This window comes from Lathamus discolor, chromosome Z (assembly GCF_037157495.1).
Source record: "Lathamus discolor isolate bLatDis1 chromosome Z, bLatDis1.hap1, whole genome shotgun sequence".
Classification (NCBI taxonomy): domain Eukaryota; kingdom Metazoa; phylum Chordata; class Aves; order Psittaciformes; family Psittacidae; genus Lathamus; species Lathamus discolor.
The window spans coordinates 28988177-29013036 of NC_088909.1; the positions used below are offsets into that span (position 1 = coordinate 28988177).

A 24860-nucleotide genomic window follows, 5' to 3' on the forward strand; every position below is an offset into this window, starting at 1 on the left:
GTACCAGAGATGGACAAATCATGGCAATGTGCTGGGGCTTGGCCTATGCTTACAGGGCCTTGTTCAACAACTTCCAGCACCTTCAAAAGGAAAAAAATGCCCCTGCATCTGAGGGCAAAGCAACAGTCAGTGCAGCTACCCCAGCGACAAGTACAGCAGCTACTCAAACTTTGACTGCAACAGACAGTGCAGCTATCCGAGCTCCAAGCACAGAAGCTGCACCACCCCCAGTGACAAATATAGCAGCTACGCAAACCACAGTGATAATAACTGCAGCTAAACCAGAGGACCAATTCTTACCAGTATCGGTTGCCCCTGTAAGCAAGAGAAAAAGCAAAAAAGAGGCAAGAAGGGTGAAGCAAGATGAAGAAACAATGTGTTCACCACCCGGTCCAGGCTCTGATTGGGAGTCATCATCACATAACGAAGAAGATGAAGAAGAGGTGACTTCTCAAACTCGGACCTCAGTCGAGCTAAGGAATATGCGAAAAGATTCTACCCATCAACCAGGGGAGCACATCATCACCTGGTTGTGCGCCGATGCTGGGGGACGATGGTCACAAACTAGAAGGTAGGGAAGCCAAGCAGCTGGAATCACATGCTAGAGAAGGGGGAATTGACAAAGCAATTGCAAGAGAGAAATGGTCCCTCAGCCTTTGGAAGTGGCTCTTGGCAGCTGTGAAAGAAAGGTTTCCATACAAGGACGATGTTATGAGTCGTTCGGCCAAGTGGACTACTTTAGACAAAGGCATCCAGTCTCTGAGGGAATCAAACATTGTAGAGATGATCTATCACATCAAGCCAAATAACGGGGATATACCCATAGACCCAGATGAAGTCAAATGTACACGACCCATGTGGTGAAAACTAACACAGAATGCACCGTCATCATATGCCCATTCATTGGCAACAGTAACCTGGAGTGACATGGTACCACTAACAGTGGATGAAATTATTCATAAACTCCGAGAGTTCGAAGACAATCTCACCCCTTCCATCATCTCAGCTGTGGAAAATCTGTCCCAGGATCTCAAACAATTGAGGGACGATCTGTCTGATTTATCCAGCTCCTCACGTGTACCAACGCACGTCTCAGCTATTAACAAAAGATGTCCTATTCTTTGAGAGAGAAGATACAGCAGGTATACGCCACCGGCCACCCTATGGTTTTACCTGTGGGATCACGGAGAAGACATGACAAAGTGGGACGGAAAACCTACTTCAGCTTTGGAGGAACGGGTGAGTGAATTGAAGAGGGGAGCAAGGGCCAAGACTGATCATCCCATGAAAGCTGCGGCTTCAGTCTCTGGTGAGCGTGTTCACAGATGGAGTAGAAGGGCTGATTTTACTCCAGCTCCTGTGATAACGAAGAATAATCTCTTTCAACATGACTTAAGTGTTCAACATTGTGATGACTATTAGAGGGGCCCTGCCTCCAGCCAGGTGGAGGTAGGGGACAATCGGACTTACTGGACTGTGTGGATCAGATGTCCTGGCACGTCTGTCCCACAGAAGTAGATACCTAGTAGATATCTAGTAGATACCGGTGCACAGTGTACCCTGATGCCATCAAGCTGTCAAGGGGTGGAACCCATTTCTATTTCTGGAGTGACAGGAGGATCCCAAGAGTTGACTGTACTGGAGGCTGAAATCAGCCTGACTGGGAGGAAATGGCGAAATCACCCCATTGTGACTGATCCAGAGGCTCCATGCAGCCTCAGCATAGACTGCCTCAGGAGAGGGTACTTCAAAGACCCAAAAGGGTACTGATGGGCTTTTGGTATTGCTGCTTTGGAGACTGAGGAAATTGAGCAGCTGTCCACCTTTCCTGTCTCTCAGAGGATCCTTCTGTTGTGGGGTTGCTGAAGGTCGAAGAACAAGTGCCAGTCGCAACCACAACAGTGCACCGGCGGCAATATCACACCAACTGAGACTCCCTGATTCCTATGCATCAGGTGATTCGTAGACTGGAGAGCCAAGGAGTGATCAGCAGGACCCGCTCATGCTTTAATAGCCCCATTTGGGAGTGAGTTACATTCTCTCTATTTTCATCCCTATTCCTCCAGGGTGGGGGGGGGAAGGAAAGAAAGAGGGAGAAAGGCGGGGGGGGGGGGGGGGTGGAGGGAGTGGTTGAACAAGCTGTGTGGCTCAGTTTAAACCACGACAGATAAGAAAGATCCTTGTGGAGAAAACCAAATTTTTTCTCTTTTGACTGAATTACCAGAGGGTGGGGGGAACTGTGCATATGTTTTTGCCGTGTTTCCACCTGTGTATATTATATAGATATTATGGTAACTTTCTCTTACTTCACTGTAGATCTTGTACTCCGTAATGTAGGATGGGAAAAGTAAGCAAAAATGTTTTCAATTTCTAGATTCAGGAATTCAGCTTCTGTCATTGTTTCTGCTATATATGGCTGTATTCTAAGGGGGGTGGTTTCTAAGGTAAAACCTGACGTATCCATCCCAGTCAGAATGCACGTGAGAGTTGCACACAGAAGTCCAAATAAATGTGTAAAATGTATTTGGAAGTGGTTTTGTTAAGTTCTTCAACCTGAACTTGGTTTTAGATGTGATTCATATTCGTGCATTAGACATCTGCCTTCATCACATGCTCATAAGAATTTTGGTTCAGTAGTCCTTAAAGCTTGATGTTTAGGTAAGAGGGGAAAAAAAAAATTAAATGTAAGAAAAAGGGGAGTTTGTCCGCTGTAAGCTGTAATTCTAAGTGAGAGACCTTTTTCTATATTTTATGTACTTTCAATTCCATGACATTGGTTAGAAAAAAAAAAAGCAAAAAATATAAACTTAAATGAAAAATGGAGCAATATTTTCATATAATATTGATACAACAGGAGCAAAGGTAGTGTTACTGTAATTGATTGTGCCATCTGAAGGTAATGATGCGAATGAAAGAAGGAAACTACTCAGAGCTCATGAAGATTGTAGGAACACAGAAGGTTCAAGCAAAGAGAAAAAAAAAAATCAGGACAGGTAACCAGAAGAAATCTCTAAATGAAATAACTTAGAAAGTGCTAAGCATTTTTACTGCCTGATCATCAGGGGTTTGATACTCAGTTTCCTCTGTGCCATTAAACGCACCAAGATTGATGGTTATAGTTGATCTCAAATTTTTCAAAAAACCTGTTTGCCTTCTTTCATTACTTTTGCTGAAGCAAATTTTTAATCCTGCTTTACTTGATACTGTGGAAATGCACATTGGATTTTTGCAGTGAACATTTCTGTTACTGCTGACTTATGAAGGCTTTTAACTTCTAAGTTTTAAAACAAATGTTGTTCTGTGTAGTAGTGAAAAACCTGTATGAAACTGCAGGTAGCAGTGGAAGTGGGAAGTAATGCTAAAATAGCTGTCAGCAAAAGAGAAACAGTGAAAGTCTAGGATAGCAATTGCTTTTGTTGAGTTAGAATGAAGTGTCAGAGATGTCAGGACACAATGTTGATAGTTGATCAAGTTCTTTGTGGGTTTTCTTCAGCTTAAAACTTCATAAATCTTTCATGGAGGGAATGATTTGGTTTTTTTTTTTTTTTTTTGCAGAAGGATACCCTTTCTGCTTGTGACAGAAGTCAAACTGTTCAGTGGAAAATAATGTATCCCGCATACCCAGCTCCCAGAGAGATGCAAAATTCATATACATATGTGTACAAAAGTTGTTATTTCTGTGAAAGCAACCACCCTCAAAGTCAACATGTGTAAAAGATGCGAATGGCAGAAAATCATTGAAATGAGTTGCCAAGATACAGCAGAAGTCATGAATACTTTTCTAGTGCCACAGTGGTTTGTCATTACATTTGGTCATGAGTGGAGAATTACAGCAGTCAGCATAGTCAGTGCACCTTTTGGGGATTTCTACTAGCTGAATGGCTGATAACTACCACATGCATTACTAAAGTATAAATACAGTAAATATCACACATGCTATTTACTTGAATAAAGTGCAGAAGGACTGAAGCAAGTCTCTCTGTCAAATGTGTGGGCAAGATTGACCATATGTCTTGTGATCCACACACATTTGTACTTGTGAAGCTCATGCTGGCATGCACTGGTATAGTAATGGCTGAGGGCAATATTTTTCTGTTCTAGATACCCATGCGGGCATAATACTGACCCAGCAAAGGGCTACAGGAGTTCACCTTGCGACTAAACCCATTAATGGAAGCGGTGATGTCTGTTGTCTGTTATGAGAGAGATCGTTGTGAGGAGTGAAAAAACTTACTTGGTTCATCTTTAGAGGGGAGACACACTCATCCTATCTAATTATGCATTCTAGACTTCAAGACAATTAGTTTGAAGTCCTTATACCTGCAAGCAGGTGTTTAACCACCAAGAAAGCAAGGCTCCATCACACACCGTGTTGACTTGGGAAGGCAAACACTTTATTGGAAGATAACTCTGAACATACCCTCTTTTCCTCCTTCCCTTAGCTTTTTGTATGCTGAGCATGATACCATATAGTCATGGGATATCCCTTGGGTCGGGTGAGGTCAGCAGTCCTGGCTGTGTCCTCTCCCAGCTCCTTGTGTATCCCCAGCCTGCTTGGTGGTGGGACATGGCAAGAAGCAGAAACGGCCTTGACTCTGTGAGTACTGCGAAGCAATAACTATAACATCCCAATTAAAACATGATAGCACCACTGTTTTTGTCACAGATCTAAAATATGGTCCATACAAGCTGCTATGAAGAAATAACTCTTATCTCAGCTGAAACCAGCATAAAGTGGTATTGATGTCTTGGAAATGTTTACTGGTGGTACTGGTTATTGTTTTAGAATTGCAGAATAATTTTGTTTGCACCTCTGGGGACTCTACCATCCTTGCTCAAAGCCTGGTAGCATATATACCGCTAGTCAACTCCATTATCTTTGGCGAAAGTGCACTCTATAATAGGAAACAACGTTTGATAACATGAGTTTGTACCCATAGCAGTCAGCTAGGGACAGGGCTTCCTGTCCTGGGTTTCGATCTGCTATTCAGTTTGTGGTGTCACACCTTTCCTCACTGGAGTACTTTGGGAATGTCAGAGAGCGCTGGATGCTACTTAGGACCATATAAGGATTAATCATAAAGTGAGAGGTCTGATAAGTTCTTGCAGATATCAACATCGTTCAGTGCTCTTGGTCACAGTGATGTCTGGTGTGCAAAAATATTTCTAGATGGGTATGGCTGTAGGTAGAAAAAGTTAATTTTCTCAGTGGATATGTTGAAGTCACCTTGTAGAAGTGATCAAGGTACATACTGAGTTACAATATATGGCTTCAGGTTTCATTGAATCATAGAATAGTTAGGGTTGGAAAGGACCTTAAGATCATGTAGTTCCAACCCCCCCTGCCATGGGCAGGGACATCTCACACTAAACCATGTCACCCAGGCCTTTATCCAGCCTGGCCTTGAACACTGCCGGGGATGGAGTGTTCACAACCTCCCTGGGCAACCCATTCTAGTGCCTCACCAGCCTTACAGTAAAGAATTTCTTCCTTGTATCCAATCCAAACTTCCCCTGTTTAAGTTTGAACCCATTAACCCTTGTCCTGTCACTACAGTCCCTGATGAAGGGTCCCGCCCCAGCATCTTTATAAGCCCCCTTCAGATACTGGAAGGCTGCTATGAGGTCTCCACGCAGCCTTCTCTTCTCCAGGCTGAACAGCCACAACTTCCTCAGCTATCTTCATACAGGAGGTGCTCCAGTCCCCTGATCATCCTCGTGGCCCTCCTCTGGACTTGTTCCAACATTTCCATGTCCTTTTTATGTTGAGGACACCAGAACTGCACACAACACTCCAAGTGAGGTCTCACAAGAGCAGAGTAGAGGGGCAGGATCACCTCCTTCAACCTGCTGGTCATGCTCCTTTTGATGCAGCCCAGGATACATTTGGTTTTTCTGGGCTGCGAGCGCAAACTGAAGCCGGCTCATGTTCATTTTCTCATCGACCAGCACCCCCAAGTCCTTCTCCGCAGGGCTGCTCTGAATCTCTTCTCTGCCCAACCTGTAGCTGTGCCTGGGATTGCTCCAACCCAGTTGTAGGACCTTGCACTTGGCATAGTTAAACTTCATGAAGTTGGCATCAGCCCACCTCACAAGTGTGTCGAGGTCCCTCTGGATGGCATTCCTTCCTTCCAGCATATCAACCAAACCACACAGCTTGGTGTCATCAGCAAACTTGCTGAGGGTGCACTCAATCCCACTGTCCATGTCAGCGATGAAGATGTTAAACAAGACCAGTCCCAACACTGATCCCTGAGGGACACCACTCGTTACTGGTCTCCAGCTGGTCATTGAGCTATTAACCACAACTCTTTGTGTGCGGCCATCCAGCCAGTTCTTTCTCCGCTGAGTGGTCCACCTATCAAATTGATGTCTCACCAATTTGGAGACAAGGATGTCATGTGGGACAGTGTCAAACGCTTTGCACAAGTCCAGGTAGATGACATCAACTGCTCTACCCCTGTCCGTCAGTTCTGTAGCTCCATCATAGAAGGCCACCAAATTGGTCAGGCAGGATTTCCCCTTAGTGAAGCCATGCTGGCTGTCACCAAGCACCTTGTTGTTTTTCATGTGCCTTAGCATGCCTTCCAGGAGAATGTGCTCCAAGATTTTACCAGGCACAGAGGTGAGACTGACTGGTCTTTAATTCCCTGGGTCTTCCATTTTCCCCTTCTTGAAAATGGGGGTTATATTTCCCTTTTTCCAGTCATTGGGAACTTCACTTGACTGCCGTGATTTTTCAAATATGATGGCCAGTGGCTTAGCAACTTCGTTTGCCAGCTCCTTCAGGACCCACGAATGGATTTCATTAGGTCCCATGGACTTATGTAAGTTAAGGTTTTTGAGATGGTCTCGAACCAGATCCTCTCCTACAGTGGGCCCATGGTCTTCATTCTCACAGTCCCTGCGTCTGCCTTCCAAGACTTGGGTGTGTGGTCAGAGCATTTGACAGTGAAGACTGAGGCAAAGAAGTCATTCAGAACCTCAGCCTTCTCCAAATCCAGGGTAGCCAGTTCTCCCAATAGCTTCTGGAGGGTGCCTGCGTTGTCCCTAGTCTGTTTTTTATTTGCGACATACCTATAGAATCCCTTCCTGTTATGCTTAACCTCCGTGGCCAAGTTTAATTCTGACTGGGCCGTAGCTTCCCGGACAACATCCCTGTATTCTTCCCAGGCCGCCTGTCCTTGCTTCCATTTTTTATAAGCCTCTTTTTTCCTTTGAGTTTTCCTCAGCAGCTCCTTATCCATCCAAGGAGGTCTCCTGGCCCTCCTGCTGCACTTCCTTCTAGTTGGGATGCAGCACTCCTGAGCTTGTAGCAGGTGATCCTTGAATATCAACCAAGAGTCTTGGGCCCCCCTGCCCTCCAGGGCTATATCCCATGGAACCTTACTAAGCAGGTTCCTGAAGAGGCCAAAGTCTGCTCTTTTGAAGTGCAGGGCAGTGAGCTTGCTGCACGCTCTTCTCACTGTCCTGAGGATCTCAAATTCGACCATCTCGTGATCACTACATCCAAGGCAGCCCTGGAGCGTCGCATTTCCAGCAAGCCCTTCCCAGTTAGTGAGCGCAATGTCAAGCACGGCCCCTCTCGTTGTTGGCTCCTCTATTACTTGCAGAAGGAAGTTGTCTTCCACACAGTCGAGGAACCTTCTGGATTGCTTGTGCTGGGCCGTACCATCACTCCAACAGATGTCAGGGTGGTTGAAGTCCCCCATGAGAACAAGGGCCTGTGAGCGTGAGGCTTTTCCTATCTGTCTGTAGAGTGCTTCATCCACAGGTTCTCCTTGATCAGATGGTCTGTAACAGATCCCCACAGTAATGTCCCCACTGCTGTTCTCCCTTTAACCCTGAGCCAGAAACTCTCTGTAAACTGCTCACCTGCCCCCAGACAGAGTTCCATACTCTCCAGCCTATCCCTAACATAAAGGGCAACTCCCCCTCCCCGCCTGCCGGGCCTGTCTTTTCTAAAAAGCCTGTAACCTTCCATTCCAACACTCCAGTCATAGAAGCCATCCCACCATGTTTCTGTGATGCCTATTATATCATATTCCTGTAGACATGCACACATCTCTAATTCCTTGTTTGTTCCCTGTGCTACAGGAGTTTGTATAGAGGCATCTGAGCTGAGCTCCAAATGAAACCAGCTGGAGCAGCTGGAATATCTCTGCATTGCTCCAAGCATTTATTAAAGGTTCAGGCAGCTGACTGGGTATGTTGGGATGGAATGATGCCCCCATACCCCAACATATCTAGTTTAAAGCATCCTTGACCAGTCTGGCAAGCCTCCTACCAAAACCACTCTTCCCCTTAGAGCAGCTCCACCAGCCCCCAGTAGACCTGGCCTACAAACTTGGGTCCCATGTTCTAGACACCCAAATCCCTGACTATGACAGCACCCTTTTAACCATTTATTAATCTGTCCAATCCTCCTAGCTTTTTTAAGGCCCTCTACTTTATCCTGGAGAATTGACAAAAAGACAATCTGAGCTCCAGAGCCCCTAACCACCTCTCCCAGGGCTCTGTAGTCCTTCTTTATGTTCCCCAGGCTACTATCAGTAAGCTAAAACTGTACAGTAATAAAATATATTATTAATATTTCTTTCTGGAACAATTTTTTTCTTCATACAAATACAGTTTGATTGGATAATTCCAAAGTAATTCTGTAAAATGATGCTTTTTGATCTTTTTGTAAGAAAAATCTGATTTCAGTTCACAGTCTGCCTGAGAATTTAGAAGTATCTTTTCTTCCACTGTCTCTTAGAAGGTTCAGTATAAAAGCTCAGTATAGTCTTGTGTTTGCAAGTTTCTCAGGCTTACCTCTCCACCTCCACAGGAAACCAGTTGAGGATATTGTCAGATACATTAGAAAGCAGAATTCATTTGGCTGCAGTATTAAATGACCTACTAATAGTCTCTTACATAAAAATAGCCTGTATCCGTAGAGATATGGGTAAAGTGAACAGAAATTAAGTAACTCTTAAAGTGAATACAACTGGGAAGTGAAGATTGATGCATGTTTTTAGTACTTTCATAAAGATTTTTTTTTTTTTTTGACAGACTACATTAGGTTAGAGAAAGTGTCCTAACTTAGATTGTAGTAACATCATTTTGGGCTGATTCCAATATTCAGGAATGCATATGTTCTTGGTCCTTCATTACAACTAGTAATTTTAGGAATATTGTGTTGGGAAAATAAGGCACATTAGCCAGCAGCACAAATAGTAGGAGAAGCCATAATATTCATTTCCTCTCAACCCAGCCAAAACCAGATTATTTGGCTGACTATCAAAAGGAGCAGCAGTAATTGTTTCCAGTATCAGTGGAAGCATTTGCTGTTTAATAAACCCAAAGCTTCTATTTCATTAACTCAAGAAAAGGCTTGGTCTCTGCCATCAGTTAAGAATGGGACTCCCATGGCAAGCTGTAGGCTGTTCTCTGTCTGTGCCTTGCTTCATAGAATCATAGAATAGTTAGGGTTGGAAAGGACCTTAAGATCATCAAGTTCCAACCCCCCTGCCATGGGCAGGGAAACCTCACACTGAAACATGGGTTGCTGCTGGTGCTGCCTCTGCAGTAGCTGCTCGCCTTCTGCAGACTTTTCCTCCTGAATGGAGTAGCAGTCTGCAAGAGCAGCTTCCCAAACCTGGGTGATCAGTGCATCAGGACCTGCTGCTGTGTGTGTGCGCCCAGGAGCTCAGCCAGATCAGAACCACCTTGTGAACACTGTCCAAAAGGTCATCCCAGGCTTATGACTTAGTCTTGATTATATGATGATTATAGGCAAACTGTAGATGGTAACAAGGCAGTTTGCCTCTTGTCAGCCTGTTTGCTGACATGGAATGGTTTGGGTTGGAAGGGACCTTAAAGTTCATCCAGTTCCAACCCCCTGCCACAGGCAGGGACACCTTCCGCTAGACCAGGTTACTCCAAGCCCCGTCCAACCTGGCCTTGAACACTGCCAGGGATGGGGCAGCCACAGCTTCTCTGGGCACCCTGTGCCAGGGCCTCACCACCCTCACAGGGAAGAACTTCTGCCTAAGAGCTCATCTCAGTCTCTCCTCTGTCAGGTTAAAGCCATTCCCCCTTGTCCTGTCCCAACAGACCCTTGTCCAAAGCCCCTCTCCAGGTTTCTTGCAGCCCCTTTAGGCACTGGAGCTGCTCTAAGGTCTCCCATTACGGAGCCTTCTCTTCTCCAGGCTGACCCAGCCCAGCTCTCTCAGCCTGGCTCCAGAGCAGAGCTGCTCCAGCCCTTGCAGCATTTCCGTGGCCTCCTCTGGACTCTCTCCACCAGCTCCATGTCCCTCTTGTGTTGCTGCCCCAGAGCTGGACACAGGACTGCAGGGGGGTCTCCCCAGAGCACAGTAGCAGGGGAGCATCCCCTCCCTCGACCTGCTGCTCATGCTCTGGGAATGCAGCCCAGCACATGGTGGGTTTTGGGCTCAAGCGCACGCTGAAGCCAGGTCAGGGGGAGCTTCTCCTCAGCAAACACCCCCAAGTCCTTCTCCCAGTCCAGTCTCCCCCAGCCTGTGTTTGTGCATGGCATTGCCCCAACCTAGGGGGCAGGACCTTGTCCTTGGTCTTGTTCAACTCCACAAGGTCCACACAGTCCCGCCTCTCCAGGCTGTCCATGTCCCTCTCAGTCCTATCCCTTCCCTCCAGTGTGTCGACTGTCCCCCACACCTTGGTGCTGCTGGCGGAGCTGCTGAGTGTGCTCGATCCCACTGTCCATGTTGCCAAGAAAGATGCTGAACAGCTCTGGTTCCAGTACTGACCCCTGAGGGACACTACTCGTCACTGATCTCCATGTGGACATCGAGCCATTGAACCCTGTCTCTTCTGTCTGGGTTAGGCCTTGAGTAGAACAAAGGGGCAGCACCCACTGACCTGTGTGCTCAGATTATTGACTGACAGTAGCAGTGAAGGTGAAGCTGCTAGGTCAGGGTAATCACAGCAGTGTGTGTTGTACAGAGCAATGAGTACAGTCTTGTATTTAATGGAGGGCAGGTCATCCTTAGTTGCAGCTTCTCTGCTCTGTTCCCATGTCATACAGATAATTGTACCAAATTCTGTTGTCATAGAGCAAGTTGCTTTCAGGCAAAAATCTGATTCTTAATCTCACCTCTTCATTTTATTCTCTTGACTGTTATTTGTGTTAAATTTAGTTTATCTGATACATGATGAATTTAAAATGTCTTTCACGTGTCTTTCTCTTTTATAATACCCTTTGACCGAACACAGAACTCCACACAGCATTCTGCAGGCTAGCAGCTGTGGTATAAATTGCGTACAAGCATGCTGTTCACTGTTGTTGATGTCCATTTTCTCTATTTATATCTAGATGGTAAAATTGCCTACTCAATTTTTCTATTAGATTCTATAAAAACCACAGAAACTGGATCTTATGAAGAAGTTTCCTCTTCAGACAATATTTTGATATCATTTTTCAGTAGGAATTGTTACTACTTCCTACTTGATATATTTGTTACAGATAAATACTGTATTAAACCACTTGTCCAATCAAATGTGGCTCTTCTTCCACATGCCCCTCCCCTCCAAAATAGCAAAGGATCCCATCATGCAAATTTCTGTTGGGAAACTGATGAACACCAACATGAGCTTGAGCTAGTCCTGGCTTATAGCATTTGCAAATGGACATCTGAACAGGCTTTTATGCAGTGTTTTCTGTTTCAGGCTTTCATGGCTTTACAGGCTTTTTAGAAATAACTGCTTAATTAGTTGGACATGCTAAGTGTTTTACTGTTTTAATGCAAAACTTCCATTAGAGCTTGCAATCCATTAGAGCTTGCAAAATGTCCCTTTCGATAAAAAAAAAAAAAAAAAAAAAAGCTTTTCTTTCACAATGTGTTTAGTAGAAGTTAATATTTGAAATTTGCATAAAATCATGATTTGTCGTGATCTGACTTCAGCACTGTCACGTTAAGCAACTTTATGTGTAATTGGACTGTATCTTGGTGGTTGGACTAAGAAAGACGTGATTCCTTCTCAAATGAAGTCTATAGGTAAAAGTCATTAAAACACAATGTTCCATAGTGCACATACCTGCATTATTGGCTGGTTTTCCTTTTCTACTGACACTTGAGCCCACGCAGCTTGGTGAGAGGTACTACACCGTTGTGCTGTCTTTGGACATGTACATGCTACATGATTGGCTATGTTAGTTTTTCAGTCATAATTTCATAGGAAAAAAGGATCTGCTGTGCTTTTTGGAGTTCATCAACATACATATTCATGAGGAACTAACAATATCCATACATACTGTTCTCATATAAGCAAAGTAGCATGGGCTATGAAGTTTATTTCATAATCCTCAGTTACCAGCACTGTTTCCTCCTTGTAGGATTGTTTTAAAAATAAAGTGGGGAAAATGCATAAATTAACCTTTCCAAATTTGACTTAATGAAGGTATTGTAATTTATTTCATTGTTAAATTAAATTGTTTCCCAGATTTTATACAGGAGTGGAAGTGTCAGGATTTTACTTGTCACATATGTAGCAATCTCCCTTACCTCTTGGTTGAAAGTTCTGGCATTTGCTGTACCTGGGGGTTTTGTAGTTTGCTCCCTCTTTGAGTTTGCCTGCCAGCAGAGCACAAAGCTAGGTTAGGTGGGCTCAGTCATGTGGAATAGAAAAAGAAAACCTTTTCTTGAGAAACAGTGAGGAAAAAGAATTGAAAAAGATTTGTCAGTGTCCAAGGTGTTTTCTTAAGTTTCAACTTGATACCCCCAGAAGAGGCAGTGCCTTCAGGGCAGGTTTTTCTCTCCTTAAAGGAAAGTTTCTTTCAGAGTGCTAGGTATCATAACCGTAGACTAGAAAAGCAAAAAGAAAGGTAGCCATTTCTGTTAGAAGTTAACTGCTGGCATTTATCAGTTACTCAAAGCAAGTAAGGGTCCTAGGTTTACTGCTTAGTATGTGATGAGTTAATGACCATGGTGCAATCTATTTGGTTTGCATAACCTAGTAAAAAGAGGTGCAGGTGTTATTTAATAGTGAAATGATAAACATTTTTTTGTGATTTGTGTTCCTGAGAGTATCAACTACTATTTGTGCCAAGAAAAGAAAAAAGAAATACTGCTGATGGTTGGCGCTGTGGCCCTTTTCAGATAAATTTATGTAAATCCAATTTATTTTGACTCCACTGTTTTGGAGCGTGGGGACAAAATGGTTAAGACATCTTGCTATGGAAAGAAGGTGTTAATTTGAGTTCTGCTCTGCATTTACATAAAATTAAGCCTTCAGTCCATCTGTGAATATTTATCTGGTCATTTCTACTGAGGAATCAAAGGTGGCAGAATGAGATGCTTGACACATCACTGACTTTTTTGTCTGTGACTACAAAAGCTGGTATGCTTTAACTACGTAAATCTGATATGTCATTTGGGTTTGGCATGGATTTTTGACTTTTCAAAACTGCGTAGCACCACCTCTCAACCTAAACTACAGTTTTTCATTAATAGGTGAAATAATCAAAACTGCTACTGTTCTTTCTTCTAGATATCCTTTTGTAACCCATCTCTAATATGAAATTTAGAGATAATGATCCTAAATTTTAGTTCCTGAACTGGAATATTAAAACGTTATTATAAGCCTCATTTTTATTTGTTCCTCTGTTATTTTTTGGGGCCTTTTTTACTTTCCTTCTTTGTGTTTTTTTATTTTTTTTTGGTTTTGGGGTTTTGGTGGAGTTTTTGCAACCTTTTCATCCTTTTGTTTCTTATCTCAGTTTGGGGAAGGAGGTCATGCTTTCTGTTGTTTAATTGCTTCTAGGGCAAGGTGCTTGATTAAAGCCTCTGCTTAGCATGAATACATGTATCAATCAGGTTATGTACAAACATGTAAAAGGAATTGAGAATTTTCTTAAGATGTGCTATATATAATTAAGCCATTTCTCTAGTCTAATAATTTTTAAGCAGTTTCTAAAATTAGGTATGCTTTTCTTAACGAGGGAAAAAAGAAAGAAAAACAAAATATAAACCAACAGGTGTCAGCAAAGACCATGTAACAAAACATTGGGTCAAATCACATCAACAGTATATGCTGCATTCAAGACAAATCCCTGTCGTTTTTCATTTAATTCTCACAAAAGATCTTGAAATCCTAGTTGTGATCAGTCAACTCAGAACCCAGACACCCATGTGTTAAGATTGGATTGAATTGCTTTTAGTAGGAAATGCAAGAAATTCCTTAGAGGTAATATCAGTTCCGTTTTAATGAATTGTTCTCCCACACTGTATAATCCAAGTGAGGTCTTTTGTGGATTTTTAAAATGTCATTGATTTTTTTCTTTTTTTTTTCTTTTTTTTTTTTTTTTTTGTTTTTGTTTTTGTTTTTGAACTTGCAGTGAACAGTGCCTTTAGAAAGGCCATTCAGCTTTTAGGATTTTTTTTTTTTGTTTGTTCCAGTTCTTAGGTAAGTCTGTGTGCAAGAGTAGTATGTCAGAAAGTTGCTTTGCATCTCTTACAGTTACTTATTGGCAGGTTTGTCACTTGAGTGACAAAATAAAGCTGATTCAGCCAAGGGTATGGCAGCCAGAGCAGTAAGCCTTGGGTCAGTCCCACCACTCAAGATTTGCTGCAGGGCACTCACTTGGAATTAATTTTGCATTTGTTTTACTGAATGTTACTGCTCTTACACTGCAAAGACTGGGGAGACTGCTGTATGCTGGAATGATTGTTTCCTTCTTATGCTAATTTTCTCCTTTTTTTTTTTTTTTTTGCATTAAAGTGCTTATTACCAATGAGGAGACAACTCTTACAAAACAAGAAAATCCATTACTTGTAATGGTATTGCTTCTAGTAGTTTATACTTGTTTATTTTTAAAACCTCCAACCTGTGTACCCTGCTTTATAGTTCTTAGGACATACTAGTAGTGCTGAGGGCCCTAATCTCTTAGTCTGAAGTTATTTGGAAACAGTATCCTTTCTGTGCCCATGGAAGATCAATTTTGGGGAAAGTTAGATTCAAGAGGTTGTAACTTGTTATCTCAGGCCTGAGCTGATGGTTGAAAGCATTTTAGAGGTGAGGGTGTATCTCCTGCTATTCTTTGCAAAGTCAAGTTGAACTTGCTACTTGGGGAAAAAAGGAACACAAGGTCAAATGAGGCTGATTTTAACCTGCATGTGGATTTGTTAGGTGAGCAGGTAGTGTTCAACTGTTGCACATTTTAAGTGCCGTTCTGTCACAGGATGGAATTGGCAAGTGAAGCTAAGGCTTAACTGTGTCTACATTCTCAAAAGAAAAATACAAAACCTTGTGGTTTTCTTTACTTCAACTGAAAGCATAGGAAATTATATCTGAGCGAGTTACTGTGTAGAGATTGTCAGACTTTGGTGGTTTCTGAGCAAGTCTTTTTCACTAATATTTTTTTAATTTAAATTTTCCCCTTTTTTCTGTAGTGCATATTTATGTAGGAGATTAAACTGAGGTTAAAATACAGTTAGCTTAGGTTAATAGAGGAATAATAAGCTACTAATGACACTAATAATTTATTAATCCTTTTTATAATATGATTTATGAAAATCCAGGAAGTCATGCAGCAGGGAAAGTGCCATTGCACCTCTGTCTTATTAGGTCCAATCTCCTTAATTTTAAATGTAATATTTATATTATTCTAAAAAATATGGCCACTAATAAAAACCTGGAAGGGATATTACTGCCGTTAGATTTCTTAACTCTCTGCACTTAATGTACTTCAAGAACTGTCTTTAAATATTAATGAAACAAGTGATCTGATAAGGTGTTTTGAGTGTTGTTTCACAAGTTGACATCTTCAGAGGCAGAAACTTCCTATACACTGAGTAAATATATTGTTGCCAATGCATCTCACTCTTGATGGGAAGTAGCCTTTGTTAACTTTGAGAGAGTAGTTTTGCCTCCATTTTATTTAGTCATCAGAGTAGTGAAAAGTGGGAATAGTAGTAATGGTGGTGATGGGGTTCTGTTTGTGTTTTGAATAGCTGTGAATGAGGAACATGATGTAGGAAGACTCGGATCTATCCAGTAGATCTTGTCCACCAGAAGAATAATCAGGAATTTGCTCTGTTTCCTATTTTCCCAGAAATCTGCTAGACATGTAGGAGCAGGCAAAGGTGTGGACAGCATGGGTTAGCAGTTTGCACCCCTTTATCCTTTCTCTGGGGTCTTGTAATCCGTCCTCTGTTACCTGAGTGGCATTACAAATGTCAGCTGCTCACATGTGCTTTATCCATTGTCATATCACATTCTTCATCATGTGTTAACCATACACCAGCTGTTTGAAGGGGTAGTTGGTGTTTTGATCATGAGGGGTGCACATATCGGAGAGGGACATGGGACATTTGATTTTCTTTAAAGAGACTTTGTGGTCTGTGGTAACCGAAGGATTCCTCACATCTGTCCCGAATCCATGAACATTCAATGCATGGTAATGATTTCCAGTGACTACTGATAGCTGCTGGTTCAGAAGTGAAAGGCCACAAATCACACGATCCTATTCCATTTCTTTAATAGGTTTTTAGCAGTGAATTCACTGTGGAGAAAACATTTCACAAGTTAGAGTAGGTCACTTTCTCTTTTTTTCCTCTCTATGTGGGTTTACTGTTCTGCTCATATACATAGTCTGGTGCTGGGCAGAGTTACCTGTAGTTGGTTTTGAAAGAGGGAGCACACTTAAGGGAAAATAAAGAGAATTCAGACGACTTGGTGTAAAGCACGGCAGGGAGGGGTCTTAGTGAACAAGCCGCAGTGCACTTCACTGTGTCCCAGCATGGTTTTTGATGCAGTATGTACTGAAGCAGCTCCTCTGGATTGGGATGTAGGTGTTATGAAACAAGTAATCGAGTTGTGTTCTGTGTCTGTATACCTGTCTGTCTTGGTTATGAAAATGTTCTCCAGTGGGTCAGGTGCAGTTCTGCTTTTCTTTATGTGTGCCAGACTGGTTCTTGATATTTTTGATACATGTTTTAAGGCTTTTTTTAGCTTCACACAGACTTAAAATGTGGGCTATATTATTTTAAACTAAGTTATTTTTTTAATTTTAGTTGCCTTCTTACTTCATGGGCATGCTTTTGGTTTCCTCTTTTCCAGACTTTTACTGTTTAAAGACGTCCAGTACCTACTGCGTTGAAGAGTCTTTTTGGCATTTGTCTTCACTTATAATCATGTTTAAGATTCAGTACCTCCAGAGTCTTTGTAACTTTAAATCATGTTGGTCACAATGGCACTTAGTCTTTAATTTCTCTTTTCACCTAGTGGTATGCATGTATTTATCTTTTAATTGCACAGCTTCAGCAGTGGTGTAATGCAGAGGTTTCAGAAATTACAAGGCTAACAGAATTTTTCAATGCTTTTGAGTAATTGAAAGCAGTCCTGAAGAAAGTCCTCTATATGAACAATATAATCTTAAAAGAGCACAAGTCGTATAAAGCCAAGACCTCACGAGTTAATGTGTGCTACAGTTACGTGTATAGAATCATAGAATGGTTTGGGTTGGAAGGGACTTTAATGCTCATCTACTTCCCACCCCCCTGCCATGGGCAGGGACACCTTCCACTAGATCAGTTTACTCCAAGCCCTGTCCAGCCTGGCCTTGAACACTTCCAGTGATGAGATTCACAACTTCCCTGGGCAACTTGTTCCTGTATCTCACCACCCTCATAGTGAAGAAATTTATCCTTACATCCATACACGTGTACCAGAACTATATTTCCACCTGGAGTTTCTGTTCTGCTCTGCCATAGTATACATGTATAAGAGGACTACTTTGTGCTGGGAAGAAAGTTTCTCCTCTCCCACAGTTTGATAACAACCTTTTTTGGGGGTGGAAGTGTTAGGCTAAGTACCTTTTTGTGGTTGGAAAGGATTTATCCCTCGCTGTTAGAATAGGTGATCAGAGGTATGGAATTTTGGAGGGTTTGTGTTTGGTTTTTTTCCTCCAATTCTCAGAGTCGTATCACAAGGGCCTAAATATCCCAAGTTTGTACAAGTAACATGAGCAGGGTTCTCTAGCAAGTGTTACGGTTTGCCTGGAGAGCAGCTTGTACTGGGCAATTTGTTGCTTGGTAGATCCAGACAAGTTGTTAACACTGGACTGGATTGAATAGCCTCTGCTGCTACATGCCTGCCATCATGACCAACCATATGACCAATGATTAGTCCAGGAGAGTTCATGGAGTGTAGCCATACTCATCTTATTCAAGAAGTCACACTTCTCAACATTCCTCAACAGCCTACAACAATTTTGAGATCTTAAAGATAAAATACCAGAATACATGAGCCAGTACTAGTATTTAAAGAAGTTGTGGCTATTTAAGTTGTATAAATTTGTAATAGGAAGTCTGACTAGTGCTATATGAATAATATAATCCAGTTTTCCTTGTCTTTTTAATGCCTATAGGAAAGGTATTTTAAAGAGATTTTTTTAAAGTTAATTTTGCAAAATTTACAGATCAGCCATAAATTCACAAGAATTGATTAAAAGTATGGAATCCCGATGTTAAATTTGTGGCATTTTCAGTACTTGCAGCCATAGTCCTAGATAGGACAGGATTTTGCTAGATTTCCCAGGCACATCCATGCCAAGTGCAGGAAACCTGGATTATGATGATGTTTTCAAATCTGGGAAGTTTTGGGCTTTGATGCTACTTCAGGAAATGTTGTGTGTCACTTTCCCTCCTTTAAAGCTGACAGCATACCCACCGTTGCTAAGAGATTCCTGAACTCCTTGATCTTTTGCTGCCAAAAAAAAAAACCCAAACCTCTTGTGGTCTTATGTATATATACTATGGCAGTCTATGGCATTTTTTCCTCAAGTCTTTCTGTGCTGTGGGGTCCATCCAGGTGATGAGCTGCCTGAGGATCATCATCTCACACTGCCTCCAAGCCTCCAACCTATTAGATCATTCTTCATGTTTGCACTTATTAAAAGCGTTTGTTAGGTTAAGTCTTTGCTGTACCAGCATGCTTTACTGGGTTATCAGTCCCATTTTTAAGGCTGATACCACTATTTGTTATATTAGAGTAGTGCATAAAAAGTAAATTAGGATCACACCCCTATTGAGCCAGGGTGTGGAAAAAATGAGTAAAGATTTCCTTCTACCCTGAAGACATCACAGTAATGAGAGAGTATAAAAGAAATAGATACACAGCTGCAAAAAAAAAGGTGGTTTTTTTGCAAGTAGTGTCGAAAATACATATTCTTCATAGCAACTTTTTTCATCTCCAAGTGTTATTTTAGTGGTTTTGATGGTTAGTAGAGGCTTGGAATTAAAGTGAAAGAATGAAATTTCTACATTTGAGGCCATATTATCATTATACTCATTTTAATGTCTGTACAACATCAGCATCTGAGACCGCAGGAACTTAACTGCTTTACTTGTTGGCATTACACTGAAGTTGATTTCAGTGAACCATAAAAAGTTTGGCCCTGAAGGTAAAATTACACTGTATGCATGTTCCTAACATACTGCTTTGGGGATAAACATGCCTTAAATCAACTCATTGCTCACAGCTAAATCCGTTTTCCAAATGCAGTTTCCTCATAGATAGCAATGTTCAGTAAGACTGACTTTCTTTAAAACCATAAAGTTTTTTGAACATAATTCTATCAATAAACATATTTGAGCAGGGTAGCAAAGAATTCATATAATCCTAATAAAGACTTGGGGGGTTTGTGAAAGGAAGGGAGGGGCGCGTGCCAACATTTTTAATTAGTTTTCCTCAGTACCTCTAATTTGTTCAAATGTGTTCCAAACGTTTGCATATTGTGTTTGCTCACACGTACATAATGAAAACTTTTGGACTTCATTGAAACTTTAGTTGATAATTGTGCATTTGGAAAATTAAAATTGAAGTTTACGATAGCCTGGCTCCTACTTGCTCTGTTCATAGTGTGTTTCTAAGACACCATCACTTGAGAGCTTTGTTACAGCAACATTTCTGTTGTGGCTTAGTATGTTGTGGGTTCAGATGGCTGTAATTGTGGCCTTGAGGGGTACAAACACCAGCTGGGTTTGTACCCAGGTATTCTTGGATTAATATTTTCAGACTTAGATCTTGTCCTGTCTGGACTTTAAACGTAGCTCCCTGTACTTTAAAGGGAAGGCAGGCATCATTTGGGGTTCTTAATGAGCACTTTGTTTTTGCCTCTTTAATTTGACTTTTTTTTTTCTTTGTTTTTAACTCCTGTAGTCAGTGAAATCCAGGCAGTTACTTGCAAACTGTTTTTACAGCCCTGTATGGACTAAGAGATTTAGTTTGCTCCTCTGCTTAATTCCTGAATTAATAACAGTTAGAAAGTTTTGATACCTGCATCTCCATTTTCCTTAGAATATATAAGGGTGAAAAAAAAATCCCCATATATTAGGCAAGCCTTTGAAGTGTGAACAGCTTTGTTATATCTGACATGTAACAAGTCTTTCAGGGCAACTAGTTTTTTGGTGGGTTTTTTTGTTTGTTTTTTTTTTTTAATAATTCCTTTCGTTTCAGGTCTAAAATTTCACTTTTATTTCTGCATGGAAACAAGAGATTTAAACTCCCCCATAGTGGGGAACCAGTCAGGGTTTTTCTTCTGTTTAGAAACCTTTGACCCATCCCTCCCCTGTTCTGTGAATAGAAATGGCAAGGCAACTTGTGCTGAGGGTGACTACAGATCTGCTTTCCATGTAGCTCATGAAGCAAACCTGCAGGGGAGAGGGTTTCAGGAGTCCTGCATGTGGAAAACAAAATGCTTTTAAAGTATTTCTTTGCAAAAGAAAGCCTTTCTTATACCTCTGAGTATATATTAATTGGTTATAATCCTTAGTTTTGAGGCACATAATTATTCACACAGCAGCACATGATGGATTCGCAGGTACAGTTACAATTTCTATGTATTGGCAAGCAGCCTTTTCCAAGGGACAGAGGGGACTTTTTTGTGTAAAGCTCAAAGTTCTATAATTAGTTGTACAGTAAAGGATTTAGATACGTGGCAAAACATATACAAGGGTATAGAAGTTTAATTAAGTCACCTTTAATTTGTCTGCCTGGATATGTCATTACTATAAGTGGTTTAATATTAGCATCTATTTACATTTCTTTTTTTTTTTCTTTTCTTCCAGATCATCACTAAGTATGTTTATGAGCTACTGCAAAAGGAATGCCACTTGAAGAAAGTAACTCTCCCAGTAAGTATAAATTATATTTTTCCAAAGACATTGTTTGGATCTGTAAAAAGCATACCCTGCAGTTGGACATTTTTGTAAAGGCAAGCTGTACCAAGGCTCTGTGCAGGACATTATCTCAAGACACTGCCTTCACATGCAGCATCCATGTGCACATAGAGACATGTTTCAACCTCACTTCTCAGATGCTTGATTTTTGAGCCTTCCTTGCCTTACCAGATACCAGCACTTCCAAAACGTGGTTTTGATAAAGGAGCTATAAGCTTTGCAAAAAGTGTGAATGTTTTGATGTATTGCTGGATGTGGACAATAAACGTGCATTTACGGCAGAGGAGTAAACTCAAACGGAGTTTCAGTAAATTACTCCAAGTCTTTTTTTAAAACACTTTTTCAGTAACTTGTAGCATGTGTGTAATATAAGGTGCTGCTCTGGTGAAAATACCTGGCAAACTCTTGGAAGTGAGGAAACACCCAGAGAACAGATACGACAGTGTTTGTAAATACATGTAGTACTATTATCATGTTTAAGTACTTTTACATTCTGTGCTGGAGAGTGTGGGGGAGATTAGAGTGATGGCACTGTGCAGGTTTTCCATCACTGTCATCCACAATTCTTACGGTCTTTGAGGTTTTGCATTACTGTTGTTCTCAGCCAGTCCTTCATATTCAGTTGAGGAAAACCCATTTGGGCTCACGGAGGAAAAAGTTATTTGCTTCAGCATTCTGTAACGTTTCGCAGTACCCATTTCCATTACCTAAGTCTTGTTTAGGGCATGTTTTGGTAACTTGCCCAAACTACTTAAGTTTTCCCACCCAGGCTTTGCCAGTGTCTCCTGGTCAGGGCAGAAGGAGCTCTGCCAGGAGCTCCATGCAGCAGTTGGAGGGCAAGCAGGAGCTCCCACGTGGGGTGCAACAATGCACCAAGACCACTTGAAGAAAGTATTTCCTCACTTTAGATTTTCAAGTACAGACAAAGAAGAGGATTGCTTTCATAGCGGTGGTCTGCCTGGTTCAGTACTGGCCATGATCTCTAACTTCTTCGCACAACTGGTTTTCTTTGGGGAAGTTTTCATCCAAGGTGTGCTTCCGTATACCAGACAGGTAAGGCTTCTTCAAGCCATGTCACCCACAAACTGTGAAACCAGGAAGCTGTCTTTTATAAACGTTGAAGTGCCTGAATCTTGAGGCTACAGACCTGTCTTCGAATGTCCTTTGTAAATACAAAGTTGCATCTATGTCATGCAATACTAAGGCTGATCTGTTAGCTTGAAAAAAATCCTAGAAGTTGGGTTGGAAGGGACCTTAAAGCTCATCCAGTTCCAACCTCCCTGCCATGGGCAGGGGCAACTTCCACTAGACCAGGTTGCTCCAAGCCCTGTCCAACCTTGCCTAGGTTACTTGCATTGTTGTTGTTATTGTTATTATTAATGTTATTATGTTCAACTTTATTTCAATTGTTAAACTGTTCTTCTCTCAAACCGTGGGTTTTACTTTTGTCCGATTCTTCTCCCCATCCCACCAGGCACACTGGGGTCAATAAGCATGGAGCTTAGTTGCCAGCTGGGGTTAAACCACAACATATCTGTAGGAAGCCCTCACCATAGTCAAAAATACATTGTGAAGAGGCCTACAGAAATGAGAAAAATTAAATAATATATGTAGAAGCTGAAAAATTAAAGCTCTCTAAAGGCTATGTTAAATCACTGCTGACAGCCTGCCACCTAACAATACAAAAAAACCTAGTTTAAACTAGTAAATGAGACTAATAAAAGCAGTAAAATGGCTTGTAGCAACAGTAAGTCCTGTGCAAGTGAGGAGAATAGAAAAAAGTATAAATGCTTGCAAGTTACATGTAAAATCACCCCAAACTTAATTTGAGGAACTGGTTACAGTGGTAAAGGCTGCTATTAAAAGGTAGCTGATGAGGCTGGTGAATGCTTAGTTCAAACAAGAAAAACAAACATGGTTATTTCCAATATTATTTGTCCGGTTTCAATGTTTCATTTTTTAAAGCTTCTTTAAGCAGGATGGAGTTCTGAGGAGCTATCTCAAATCTGGTTTTTCAGTAGTGGAGCTCTTAGTACAAATCAATATATTGTACAACAATCAAGTCTATAGGAAGTCAAATATGAAGCTGCAGAACAACTAGCTAGTACATAACTTCCTGCTGAAATCAGTTGTTTTAATCAGAAAGATGGAAAAAGAACGAATGTGATAGTCTTTGAAAGGCCTCCAGGAGTGATTGATTGTGATTCCTGGGTATTAGGAGGAAATAATACGTGGGGAGAGGGAGGATGGAGTCAGTACAGGTTTCTTTTTTAAAAAACCTGCTAGAATTCAGTGAAGGAGTCAGAGATCATGTGAAACAGGGAGATCCTGTCAGTAAGAGTATGTGGATTCCCAACAAGCTGTCAGCAATGTTAGAAAATGCTTTGAAAAAGCATAAGAGGAGGGAGTCCCCTTATGAGTTAATAATTGGTTAAAAGGGAAAAAAGATGTTCATATTTCACTGATGAAATAATTTGTTACTGGTGCAATATTACTAAAGCCTGCGCTGACAAAGTTGTAAATAAAAGGAAAAGAGGAATTAATATAAGCTAACAAATTTAGCATTTTTTTTTCCTGAAATTATTTCGAATACTTAAATCTGAAGCTTATTGTGATGAGTTGGGGAATTATTTCATGATGCTGAATGATTGGATGATAAAATAACATGATATTCAATTCTCGTAAATGTGAAATTATGGGGAAAATAACTCACTCTGTAAACACAATGGTGGCCTCTAAATGAGCTATTACAACTCAGGAAAGAGCTTGGAGTGACTGTGAATAGTTCTCTGAGGACATCAGTTAGTGCTCAATGGCAGTCAAAAACCCTCAAAGCAAATAGGATGTTAGGAATTAGGAGGTGTTGAGAACAAAACAGAAAAACATCCTCATTCCACTCATTATGTGGGCCCTCATCTTGAACACTGCGTGGAGTCTGGACACCATATCAAAAATGATATGAAGAATTTAAAAAAAAAAAAAAACCACAGAGGAGGGTTACAAAGATGATCACAGACATGAAATGCTTTTCACACAAAGAAAGATTAGACAAAGATTCTTCAGCTTGGAAAATAGATGACTGAGGAAGGAATATGACAAATCTATAAAATCATGAAAGGTGTGGAGGAGATGAATAGGGAATGGTTTTCTGCTGTTTTCATAATAGAGAAGCTAAGGGGCATCAAGTTTAAATTATCAGGCAGGAGTTCTCTACTGAAAGAGAGGCAATACTATTTTATATACATCCCAATTGTATTGTGGAACTCATTGCCACAGAATACTATCAAGGAGAAAAGTATAAATGCATTTAAAAAAAAAAAAAAAAAAAAAGCATTTGACAATACTAAGGTGGGATAAGTGCACTGAGCTATTGTACACGCTTGTCCAGTTACAGAAGCTGGCTCGGGAGGCTCCAAAGTTACTACTGGTTGCCAAAACCAGGGAAAAGTCACACTATAACCACTCTGTTCTCATACTGTTTCGCTACGTAAGCTGCCAGTTGCCAGAAGCAGGATCTGGGACCTTGATCTCACCAAGATGTCTGCTTTTATGACTGTGAGCTTGTTATATGAATATTTTGGACGTGAAAGGAAAACGTTTCTTATGAACTTTGTTACAGGTGATCAGGAAGTTGGTATATCACAGAGCCACAGAATGGTT

General features: G+C 41.3%; 1 protein-coding gene across 6 annotated transcripts in view; it reads left to right on the plus strand.

Annotated features, from left to right (window-relative positions):
• Positions 1-24860, plus strand: part of ARB2A (ARB2 cotranscriptional regulator A) — a 298119-nt gene that overhangs the window by 36713 nt on the left and 236546 nt on the right. For 3 of the 6 annotated variants that reach the window (XM_065662654.1, XM_065662653.1, XM_065662655.1), the window contains one exon: positions 21090-21155. In XM_065662654.1, coding sequence (XP_065518726.1) covers positions 21090-21155 — 66 coding nt within the window. Of the gene's footprint in view, positions 1-705; positions 2027-3555; positions 4598-21089; positions 21156-24860 lie in introns of those variants that run through there. The other 3 variants (XM_065662657.1, XM_065662658.1, XM_065662659.1) reach the window with 2 other exon arrangements.